This window comes from Saccoglossus kowalevskii, chromosome 1, assembly GCF_978046115.1.
Source record: "Saccoglossus kowalevskii chromosome 1, keSacKowa6.1, whole genome shotgun sequence".
Lineage (NCBI taxonomy): Eukaryota > Metazoa > Hemichordata > Enteropneusta > Harrimaniidae > Saccoglossus > Saccoglossus kowalevskii.
In genome coordinates, this window is record NC_140641.1 from 17942076 (window position 1) to 17954250 (window position 12175).

Sequence of the window (12175 nt, forward strand, 5' to 3'; positions counted from 1 at the left end):
AACAATTCCAACTGTATCTCTGGAAATATCACTTGCTGTTTATCATCCATATATTGATATCCCACAATGTGTTGATTGCATATCTGGAAATTCTAACTACTATTTCGTAAAATATGACCAGCTTTGCTTCTACCAGTCATTTAAGTCAACTCCCACATTGTCCTTCACATTGAAGGTATATTGTAAATTACACAGATGTAACCTTACAATACATTTTCATTCACATTCCCATGTATTACATAACAATCTTTGAGCTGGGGCAGTTATGGTTCTACAACCATCGCCAGTTCTCTTGTTTTGTTTGTATCTTCTCTATCAGAACGCAGTTGTCTCTCTTCGTCGGGACAGTGTTGTCCCCGGTATAAATTGTAACGGAAAGGAATTCTATTGCATCAGAATACTGACATTTTGTATGAGCGCAACGTGTTTTTTATGTCAGTCTACGCATGCACATAAATTACATAGTGAATGTCTTAATCAATATTCGTCAATAATCAAATCTTCACACAGGAGTCTAACAGCTGAGGTATTTGAAGTACGCCTTCGCCCATCGCGTTTCAGATAAATCGCCTTGGGAAAAAAACAATGCTAACAACAACCATATGCTAATAATCACATATTGTAAACGTATACTAGTGCCCGAATTAGGCCATGCAATATGTGTTTTATAACACATTACACGTTCATACTAGGAACGTGCATAGATCGTCTGCCGTCTTCTTCTCGACGTCTGCTAGCGGTGTCGCGATTTCTTCACAAAACGATGTAAAGACGCTTCTAGAAAACCTGATTGCGTCCTTCGTCTTCGGTGCATCTTAATTTTTTACTAGTGTGTCAAGTTCTTCTTCTGAACTGAAGCTAAATCGTCCAGTCTTTCGAGGCGGACCGTCGATATCAGCGACCGAACTAGCAGACGACATATTGGAAATCACACGATCAGGTGACGAGTGACGTGATCTCCGGGCATTAGTTGATGTACTAGTCTCCCTAGGGAACTAGTAATTTCCCTGGCGCTACTATGGTAATTTAGCCGATAACACGTGATCCTGTTTTGACCAATTACAGTACAGTATTAACGAGTGATGTGTTATAATAGGTAACTAAGTGACGTGCGCAAGCCAGTTAAGCCAAGTTAAGTAAAGTAGAACTTATTGTAGTCGTCACACTTAAAACGACTCCAGCATCGGGTTTTATATCGTCTCTGGCGTGCAACAAACATAAGGTAAATTCGATTGTAGAGATCGGTATCGTTGTTTCTTTGGGTCAATTCCAGTCAGATCATATATTTATATATAATCTCATTCAATATTGTTGTCGCGCGCGGTTATCTAACATGAAACAATTTTACTTTCTGTATGATGTTCTCTAAGCTAGTTTGTAATTTCAGACATTGTTTTGATAACCACGAGTTGAGTCCTGAGAGACTAGATCGGTTTCTGTAGCAACCGTGACGCTATATCCTAACGTTCGCTACATTTTTTTACATTGCGTTCTCGTGGTACTTGTCTGTTTACCGTCCAAAATTCCCACCAAAGTTCTGCTTCGTGGTAGTCGCGTGTCACTCCTAATATGGAATGACAACGTTATGTTTCGTTTGTATGCGTCAATAATTAGCGTTGTTTTATTTTCGGAACGTTTTGGCATGATATATTCTAGAGTACAAACACGTGTTTGGCACTTCTCCGATTAGCTGTCACAAAGACAAATGCCGCTCTAACGTTGACAACTACATTAACCAGGCAAAGCGCTGTTGTGAGAAGTCCGATTCAGGCCATCGCTGTAATTCCTTCTATGGTAGCTTCGCAACTTGATGCTCGTTATGCACACCCTCCTTTCTATGCTCTCTACGATGTCAACTCCTCATGAAGCTATTATTTAACGATCTATATTTTATACCAAGAACTATTTGCTGTACAACGTATTGATGTTCATGTTGAGTACAAATAAACAAGTTTGAATTATACCTTACGTCTGTTCAACTCAAGAAAACACAACGCAATCGATGTCCGTTTCAATAACAATTCCGCATGTTTAATCAGTTCGTTTTATGTGACGAAAAGAACACCCCAACGCCTAGTTTTGCGATATAAACTTATCCACCACATAAATTTGGTGCCGAGACCAGGATATCCAACACTGATTCATCATGCCTCGAAGAATCCTGAACAAACAATAGATAGACTGAACAAAGTTGTGACTCAATTAAATATCGCGTTGACACTTGCCGAGGATAGAATCCCAGACTTTGAAGTCACTGACAACAAATCTGAAGTATATCGGCTGATCAAAGTAAGCATACTTACAAAAGGCCTGCGATGAAGTCAGAAATTACGCCGATGTTCTGGACGCAGAGTTTACGGAAACTGAAGAAATCGAACTCAAATTACTAGAGAGGTTTAGTTCGATCAATTTATTCCTGACAGAAAACAAGCCAGCGAAGCAAGAAATACATCCAGTCCCACAACTTGGTCAACACGAAGTAAATCAACAACCAATCCCTCCAGATGATCAACAAGCACCGGTCCAACAGCTCGTACCGCCGCCGACACCTCAAGTCGCACTGCCGCCGACACCTCAAATCGTGCTGCCGCCGACACCTCAAGTCGTACCACCGCTGACACCTCAAGTCGCACTGCCGCCGACACCTCAAATCGTGCTGCCACCGACACCTCAAATCGTGCTGCCGCCGACACCTCAAGTCGTACCACCGCCGACACCTCAAGTCGCACTGCCGCCGACACCTCAAATCGTGCTGCCGCCGACACCTCAAGTCGTACCACCGCCGACACCTCAAGTCGTACCGCCGTCGACACCTCAAGTCGCGCCCCCAGTACCGACGTTTCAAGTCGCGTTTCAACCACCTGTACAACACTTCGATCAACCCGCTAATGCACCAGTGCCTCAAGTAGAAGTTACACAAATAACTTTTTGAACAATTCAATTCCAGTAGCTCATATTTCAGGTATGAAACCACAATACACTCAATTTAATTCTGTTCAATTGCCACGTATTGATTTGCCCGTCTATTCAGGCGAGTATACGGGGTGGGCTGAATTTTGGGATATGTTCAATACTGCTGTAGGTTTAAATCCACAACTTAGTCCAATAATAAAATTTGCTTATTTGAAAAGGTCGTTAGAGGGGGGGGGGGGGCTCTAGAAGTAATAACCGGCTTAGATCTTACTATAGTAAATTACAGTTTGGCACTCCAGCTTCTGACCGAACGATTCGGCCAGCCACATCAAATTATCGCTGCTCATATGCGTGCATTACGCACAGCAGACACACCCAATTATGATGCCAATTCTTTACGGAATATCATGATACCCTGGAAAAGCACATCAGGGCACTTCGTTTATTAGGTGTACCCGAGGCGGGCCATGAGAAACTCCTCATACCCATGATACTGGATACATTCCCAGTTCAATTTCAACAAAGTTTAGCGCGATCCAACCAAAGCGGGGAATGGACATTAGTCACACTCAGTCAGCATATGTTACACGAGGTTAAAATCCTCGCCATAGGTCAGGTAGATTACGACACAAACCCTTCAGCAATACATGCTTTCACCCAGAGTACACATGACTCAACACAGTTCAAGTCCAAACGATATGGGCGTCGTAATTACAATAATACTGACAAATCTTACAGTGGTACCACATATTCTGATCAACAGAAACAAAACCATGTCACACAAACTGATCACACTCATGGTAGAACACAAATTGGTGACAGAACCCCACATTGCATATATTGCAAAGGCAAGCATTACACCACAAATTGTACAAATATTTCAACTAGGAAGGATCGAGTCGAATTTATTACCCAAAATAAACGATGCTTTAATTGTTTGGGAAAGCACAAGTTGTCTCAATGTAAGTCGCATTTCACTTGCCGTGTTTGTAAGAGTAAACATCATACGTCGATTCATTTTGATAAATCTGGAACTGCGCAAACAAATTCAACGAATTATAGCACGGCAAACTCGCATTTTTCACATACAGCAAATACTGGTGAACAATCGCGTTTTACCGGGAGTGACTCAAAAATTATCTCTGACAGTCCGCGACGCGCAATGCTTCAAACCGCACGAGTTAGTACGCATTTTCGGGGTACTAAATGTGTTGCTACCCTCCTATTTGACAATGGTAGTGATAGAAGCTTTGTCACAAACTCTTTCGCACGTAAACTAGGTGTAATCCCAAATTATAACGAATTATTGAGTCTGAATTCGTTCTCCAATCCGCGTTCCGGTGTGCAGTCCATACCGAGAACCACGCTGTCACTACAAAGCAAAGATGGCATTAAATCCCCGATCGATGTACTGATGGTCGACTGTATTTCCGAGGGATTGGAGAACACTGTAACTTACGATATTGCACGTTTGCCACATTTGAGAGGTCTATCGTTGGCCTATCCGCCGTCAAATCGATCTATATTAAACATCGATATTCTGATAGGCGCCGATCACTATTGGGATTTTGTTATACACAACTCACGCATAGTTAGGGGCAAACCAAACGCTATACCGACTGTCTTTGGGTACCTACTGTCAGGGCCTTTCACTACACACAACAGGACAAACAAAACAAATTCATTCACCATTGCTTCTATCCGAGCACATGACAGTGTAATGAATAAAATGATTGCTAGTTACTGGGACCAGGAGTCAGTGGGTGTTAAAGATACGATTATAAGACAACAGGCACTCAACATTACACATGAACAACAATACAAAAAATATACCGACAAATGCTTAACAATTGAAAATAATATTTCGACCCCAAAAGTGTCCAAGAAATGTGTCCAGTGTCAGACTACTGGTACGAGCGACACCGTTAGCTATCGACCGCTACTTTGTACGCCACCAAGTCAATCCAGAGGACATGTCAATTCGGAGAACGAAATTAGTCCTCATTTCCATAAATCAGCAGAAGATTTCATAAAAACTGCTGAAACAGTGTCAGGAGATATCATCGATACAAACCGCGAACCTCCTGAGCTACAAAACTCCAAAATTAATGATCAGATCGTTTCGTTACATGTCGCCTGTGAATCTGACAATTTACTCGGCCACCATTTTGAACTTCACAATGAGCCGAACATCGCGCTGAAGGAGACTTTTCACGCAACTGAATCAAATTCAGAACCTAGTCTTAAAAAGATTATCGATATTCGCCGTTTCAACGATCTACATCGTCTGTTGAAAGCAACTGCTTATATATTTCGTTTCATTTCGAAACTCAAATCCAAATTAAACCACACAGACTTGTTCTCTCAACACAGGAGATTTACGACGCGGAACACGCTTGGTTGACATCGATTCAGTCAACACATTTCGGAGACGTTGTCAGTTCTATTCGGAAACAACAATTTAAACATGGGGTACTTCAAAAACAACTTAAACTATTTCTTGACGATAAGTCGATACTGCGAATTGGTGGTCGGCTTCAGAATACCGACTTTCCTTTCGAAACCATGCATCCAATACTCCTTCCTGGTAAACATCGGTTTACTACGCTCATAATTCTTGATGCTCATCATTTATTAAACCACGGTGGGCCGTTACCCACAGTTAACAAAATTCGGGAAAAATATTGGATCACCGCGATTCGCAGACATGTGAATTCTACATTGAGATCTTGTGTCGTTTGTAAGAAGGTCGATGGAACTCCATTTCCCCTTCCTACTCAAGCTCCACTTCCTGATTTTCGAGTGAAGGAAGCAGTTCCATTCGAATTCTGCGGAACAGATTACACGGAACATTTGTTCGTTAGGGACCAACACACTGGTCTTTCTAGTAAAGTTTATGTACTAATTTTTACGTGCGCCTCAACTCGATGTATTCACTTAGAATTAATTAGATTTGACCACCGCATCATTTTGGCTATGCGACGTTTCACTGCTCGACGGTCAACGCCCCGAAAAATGATCTCAGATAACGGTTCCACATTTATAGCCGCCGCTAAGATTTTGAAAGGACTCGAGTCCAGTCCTGAGGTACAAAACTATCTTACCAAAAATCGTATATCGTGGCGTTTTAATCCTAAACGAATAGCGTGGGCCGGGGGCCTATTCAAGAGAATGGTAGCCTTAACAAAAAATTGCTTGAAGAAAATTCTAGGTCGTGCCAACGTGACTTTTACCGAACTATCCACAATTTTAGTCGAAGTCGAGTCGTCAATAAATGACCGCCCATTAACTCATTTCTCCGCAAGTGTCGAAGATTTAGCTCCACTGACTCCATCCCACTTGTTAAATAGACGTCAGATTAGAATGTTACCCCAGCTATTCCTAGTGTTTCTGAACCTAATTTTGAGATTGTTAATATTACTGCAAATAAAAGAGCTATGTATTTATTCTCCCTTCACAATGCTTTTAGTAAGAGATGGCAAAGAGAATATTTGACGTCACTTACTGAGCGTCACTTGAATCAAATCAAAGGGACAACCAATAATTGTATAAAGGTGGGGGATATTGTCCAATTACACCAGGACATCAAAAAACGATGTCATTGGTTACTAGGTCGTGTAACTAAATTGCTTCCAGGCAAGGACGGTATCGTCCGAGTAGTAGAAATACAGACCAAATACGGCTTAACACCATCTTTATCCACTCGAACTTAATGCAGAAACACCAGAGAATACACTCTCAATTCCCGAGGAAGTTATTGGTAGTCCGTCCGTTGAAAACGAATTTTCTAGTGAAATCCACGACTTTTCTAGTCGGCCCGAAGTAAGGGCTTCAGCGCTCAAAGCGAGCGAAAGTATACGGTGTTGTATAACTTTGTAGAATTTTGAACTTTGTATTGCACTGTAACTTTATTTCAAGTTTTCAATGAGAATCATTTTTTCCGTGCAGTAAAGCAAAATCTGCAATGTGTTCATGATATACTGTATTGTTTTTGATATACTGTGTTATTTGCTGTTTTAGCTAAGATTGAAACTCACAATTCATATCTGATGTTCAATGTGATTGACATGTGTTTATTGTTGAGAGTCTGTCATTTAAATTTCAGAGATTTATTCACAAGTTAATTTTAAAATTTATCATGTTTGATTCAGGTGATCCCGAGATCTTCTCGTGATTTTTGCACCCCGGAGTATGTCGCGCGCAGTTATCTAACATGAAAAAATGTTACTTTCTGTGTGATGTTCTCTAAGCTAGTTTGTAATTTCAGACATTGTTTTGATAACCACGAGTTGCGTCCTGAGAGACTAGATCGGTTTCTGCAGCAACCGTGACGCTATATCCTAACGTTCGCGACATTGTTTCCCATTGCGTTCTCGTGGTACTTGTCTGTTTACCGCCCAAAATTCCCACCAAAGTTCGGCCTCGTGGTAGTCGCGTGTCACTCCTAATATGTAATGACAGCGTTATGTTTCGTTTGTATGCGCCAATCATTAGCGTTGTTTTATTTTCGGAACGTTTTGGCATGATATATTCTAGAGTACAAACACGTGTTTGGCACTTCTCCGATTAGCTGTCACCAAGACAAATGCCGCTCTAACGTTGACAACTACATTAACCAGGCAAAGCGCTGTTGTGAGAAGTCCGATTCAGGCCGTCGGAAAATAAACCTAGCTACCTCGTGAGAGAAATAGTATATGTGGGAAATCAAACTAACTGAAAAGTTGTGTTGTCGACAGTACGTTATTTTAAGCCATGTGTAATATGAGTAATATAACACCTAGAGCAACTGTTTTATTCATGCTCTTTTGCCACTGCGTCAAAATAGGAACGCTAACAATTGCAGGAAGTAGTCTCTGAATGGAAATTGAAGAAACTTTTTAAAAACACCAAAGATACAAAATGTAGAAGTGGTCACGGCACTCCATTTTCAGAGTCTGGATTTTTGTGACCCAAACCCTACTCAATTTTTTTTTCGTTAGTTCCGCAACAGTTCTAGTCAACTTTCGCTTTGTTAACAGCATTTGCTATGGAATCCATAAAAATACTGATGCGCCACTCGTAACGTGATTATGCCTGTGGTGTACTAGTATGCCTGTGTACGTTCTCTGACTTCAAAGGTTTAAGGAAGTTCATTATTACTTATTTATGATCTGAATTTAATAGCTCTAGTCCCTCATACTAAAATGCGTCCGAAGTCAATATTGTAAACATTGGCCGTGGTCATAGAAAAAACAACAACTGTAATTGAATACTCTGATTGGCCGAGAAGCTCAAGGAACAGTTTACTTGTAGTTTGATCTTAGTATTTTATAATAGCAAACTGAAGCAGGCTGGTGTCAATGTGAATGTTTTTTCACACACAATTCATATAGTGGTATTTGTTTACATGTTAGTCTTTCTCACCAGTTTTATGTTTTTATTTAACAGATTTAAAGAAAGAAATCATCGTATTCAATACAAATGAAGCTAGTATTGTTATTCGTATTGGGTGAGTAGAACGCGAGATGTTCACGTCAATTATGTGTCACAACTGCGTGATTATATGTTCAACTTTAAACCGTACAATGTGACATTTTCTTTTCATCTAAATATAGATCCATATATTATGCAAAATTGCAGAAAAATAGTTTAGACGGGTATAATTGGGTGATTCGTTTTGTTCTGTCGTAGCTGCCATGTGGCAACATAGATGCAGGAATGTATTGTGCTGTGTTTGAATCTACATAACCCTTTTTTTTAGGAATGGTGTGTCACTCTCTAGCACTGAAGTGTTATACGTGTACAACCCTGCTCGATTTGAATCCAGACTGTCAGACTGATTTTGCTGATACTGGAATCTCGTGTGATATATATGACTTTGACAATCCTACCTGTACAGTGAGTATATACACCACCCATGCAGCCCAACACTCTCGCAATAGAGACAATACCACTGCTCTGTCCAATCATATAATGTTGCGTTGAATATTTTTCTGTCTTTACAGGTGAGCAACACCATGAGCGATGGAAAAGTTACCTTGTTTTCCCGCGCATGTTTGGAAAGGAGCATGTGTGTTATTGGTGAAGGTTGTTCTTACACACAAGGTTGGTAGTTAGCATTTGTTTAAATATTATTCATTATGACATCACAATTCTTTCTTTGTAAGAAACGACTTTTTAAAATCAATTTTGAATAATACAACATTTATGTATTATGATAATTATGATAAATTGAGGTAAAGAACAGTTGAACCATAGACCTTAGAATGAGGTCTATGGTTGAACCCACCATTGTGTTTAATAACACCAAAGCCACCGTAGCGATTGTCGGTTATAACATTATTGGCGATCCGCTCCGCTATGTTTTCCTTTAAAATTACCATTGTGTGTGACGGTGTGTGTGATTTCCTGTGTCTTCTATCAGGGGGAAATTCTCTTTCTCTCGGGTTCTCCACACTGTCAGGGGGAATCTCGTCTCGTCTCTCTATCGCGTCCCCTTGAGGTACGGGATCGGGAAAGTCACTTTAACTTTACAGTCAAATAAGGCACACACAACGAAATACGTTTCAGCTCTCGTCTTAGTCGATCTTTCGAGCACTCTATAAGACACGGCGCCCTGGGGAAAAGTCCCCAAGACTCTCGCAAGGCTGACCCAAGACTCGCCCAAGACTGGACTGCCTCAAGGCTCGCCCCTGGACTGGACTCTCGACTGCCCAGGACTGCACTCTCTCTCTTCTGCGTCTATCGTGCTGTGTTCGTCAAGACCAACTCAAACTCTCTTTATTCATTTTCAAAACTCTAACCAATTACAAAGCAGTAAAAAGACTCTAAGGCGTAACCTTCAATCATAAAGCCAATCAAACTAAGTACTGAATACGTCATATCTTTTGATTAATCGTTCACTACATTAATAACTACGGATGTCAGAATAGCGACGGTATCTTGTAATTAGTTCCAAATCACTGAGCCAAGTTCCGTCCAGAACTTCAAATAGACCTGAACGATGACAGACATAACACAGCAATTCAGCTAATAATCAGTTAATTAAGTCGGTTAACAGATACGCGAAAACAAATTCATGACACTTCACTTATTAGAGCGGGAAGGTCGTCACCTGCGCACGAGCGGGAATTGAGTTTCAAGCGACGATAACAACACACGATAAAAACGCAAAGGTTTATGGGTAGACTCTTGTTTGTAAATAATGACATGCTATGGCCAACTGGCGAATGCGCAGGTGACGACTCCCCGCTTTAATTCTTCTGTGATTTGTTTGGCTTGGCCGATTTCGCTCAAGTTTGCAATGAATCTCCTCCTAAAAACCACGGACATACTAGTAGCTCATTCTACTCAGCTTGAGTGTGGGCACAAAGTTACTATTTGTGTTTTTGATATCTTGTTTTATTACTGAGAAATTTGACCTCAAATTTGACTTTTCACCAGGAACGGCTTTTAAAACTTTTTTGTTTTGTTTTTTTGGCTGGGCCTATTTCATACCTTTATTCTAGTTGGGTGGTGAAATCTGGAAAATTCCTGGCCCACCGTTGCCATGTCAACAGCCACAAAAACTGATTTTTGAATACTTTCGCGTCAAATGTTTCGCCTCTTACTAGTCTTGTAAAACAAGTGTTCAACCGATAACGCTTTTTATTTTGGCCAAGTTGCGCATCGACGAGAGAACGTCCAAACGAGACTTCGAATTTTGACAGAACTGTGAATGCTGCGTTCTATCAAATAATCTAGCAAATGCAATCGCAAAACGGTCGGAAATAAAAATGTTTGTCGTCTTACCGAAATTTAGGGTCAACTTGCGTGAATATAAAAACAATAACAGCAAAAGACGCCCTAGAGTAACAAAGTGTTATGACTTCGGAAGACGCTGAATGCTCTTTGCGAACTTCGTATTTGAGGCCGGGTTTTAGTTATAAACCCACGTTAGGTTCACGTGTATGTCTTACCATGGCAACAGCCGAGACCATATTGTTTGTCTTTTTTTAGCGGAGCGGATCGTCAATCAACCTACCGGCTTGTTTCGATTTCAAACCACTCAGGGATGTTTTTACCTTTAAATTGTCACGTTATAGTGACGTTGATTTTACGACTAAGTCTATACTTTCTAATATACCTACTCATTTATGTCTCAAAAATGGATGCATGAGAATGTGAAATTTATTGATTGATTGATTGTTAACGTATTCGCTTAATTCTCCACAGGTTTGAAAATCTGCAATAGTTGTTGTGACACTGATTTATGTAACAGTGGTAATATTAATGGTAATAGTATCGGTCAATCAACTACAATCATCGGGACATTGGTACTGATGTATTTCATACTTTAATTAATCGACCACGCAATCTGTCACAAACAGAACGAAGTTTTTTATCAAGAAAATAACACCAAAATAAACGGCATGGTAAATACTGTCAAATCAAAATAAATATGTACTGCGTGCGTTACTCGAACCGACGCACGCCTATGACATTTGGTTGCATAGCTTCACGCCTTTGCACATCTAACAAATAAGAAATCAATCTATTCATTTCGCGGCTGCCCAATTGCTTGGTTGTAATACTTTGCCTTACTTTCAGAATGCTTTGTAATAATATCAATTTTAATACAATTACACGGAATATTTGTATTTAGTCAATTCGCTATTAATTCGGGCATATTCGACAAAATCATGCATAATACCGTTGCTGATTTGAAAGCTTGTAAGTCATTAGCATAATAAAGACATCGTATGTGTAAATTATGCGCTGCAGCTTTGACTTATCATATTATTAAAAATTAAAGTTTTATTATCATCAAAATTTAATTTGAAGCCTTTGTCACCTTAAGTAATATGAGTGTACTGCAATAAGTATTACATCTCCTAACAGTGTCATAGTTTTTTTGTCATCAAGTCACTGGATCGCACACGGAATTCTCTATTTGGCGATTGAAAATGGCCTGTTTTACAAAATCAGTAGTCAGTGTGAAGCATTTTTTTATTAAAAGGTTGTGATCGTCGCGCTGCGCATGTGTGCCATTGTGTTGATAAACATTGATTTTCCCACAATCCAATGCGCTCTTCTAATTGATATCACAAGTATGAGGTTTGACCTGGGCGCAACTTGCACTAATGACTCATTCGATACCATCTAACCACCTAGAAAATACCTAATTAAAACTTTGTAACGTCTCAGTTTGTATTCATTGATATGCGCAACAGTTAAAGTCACCATCTTTGTTTATATGAGACCCATACACCCGCACATGCGTGGAACGACGACTACCGCCCTT

At 40.2% G+C, this 12175-nt stretch overlaps 1 protein-coding gene across 1 annotated transcript; it reads left to right on the plus strand.

The window, feature by feature from the left end:
- Positions 1-1131: 1131 nt before the first annotated feature.
- LOC144357549 (uncharacterized) lies at positions 1132-11645 on the plus strand. The gene is made up of 5 exons (XM_078011684.2): positions 1132-1222; positions 8341-8401; positions 8654-8790; positions 8898-8997; positions 11107-11645. Exons 2-5 carry the CDS (start codon positions 8374-8376, stop codon positions 11229-11231), a joined length of 390 nt encoding a protein of 129 aa, XP_077867810.1. The 5' UTR covers positions 1132-1222; positions 8341-8373; the 3' UTR covers positions 11232-11645.
- The last annotated feature ends 530 nt before the right edge of the window (positions 11646-12175 follow it).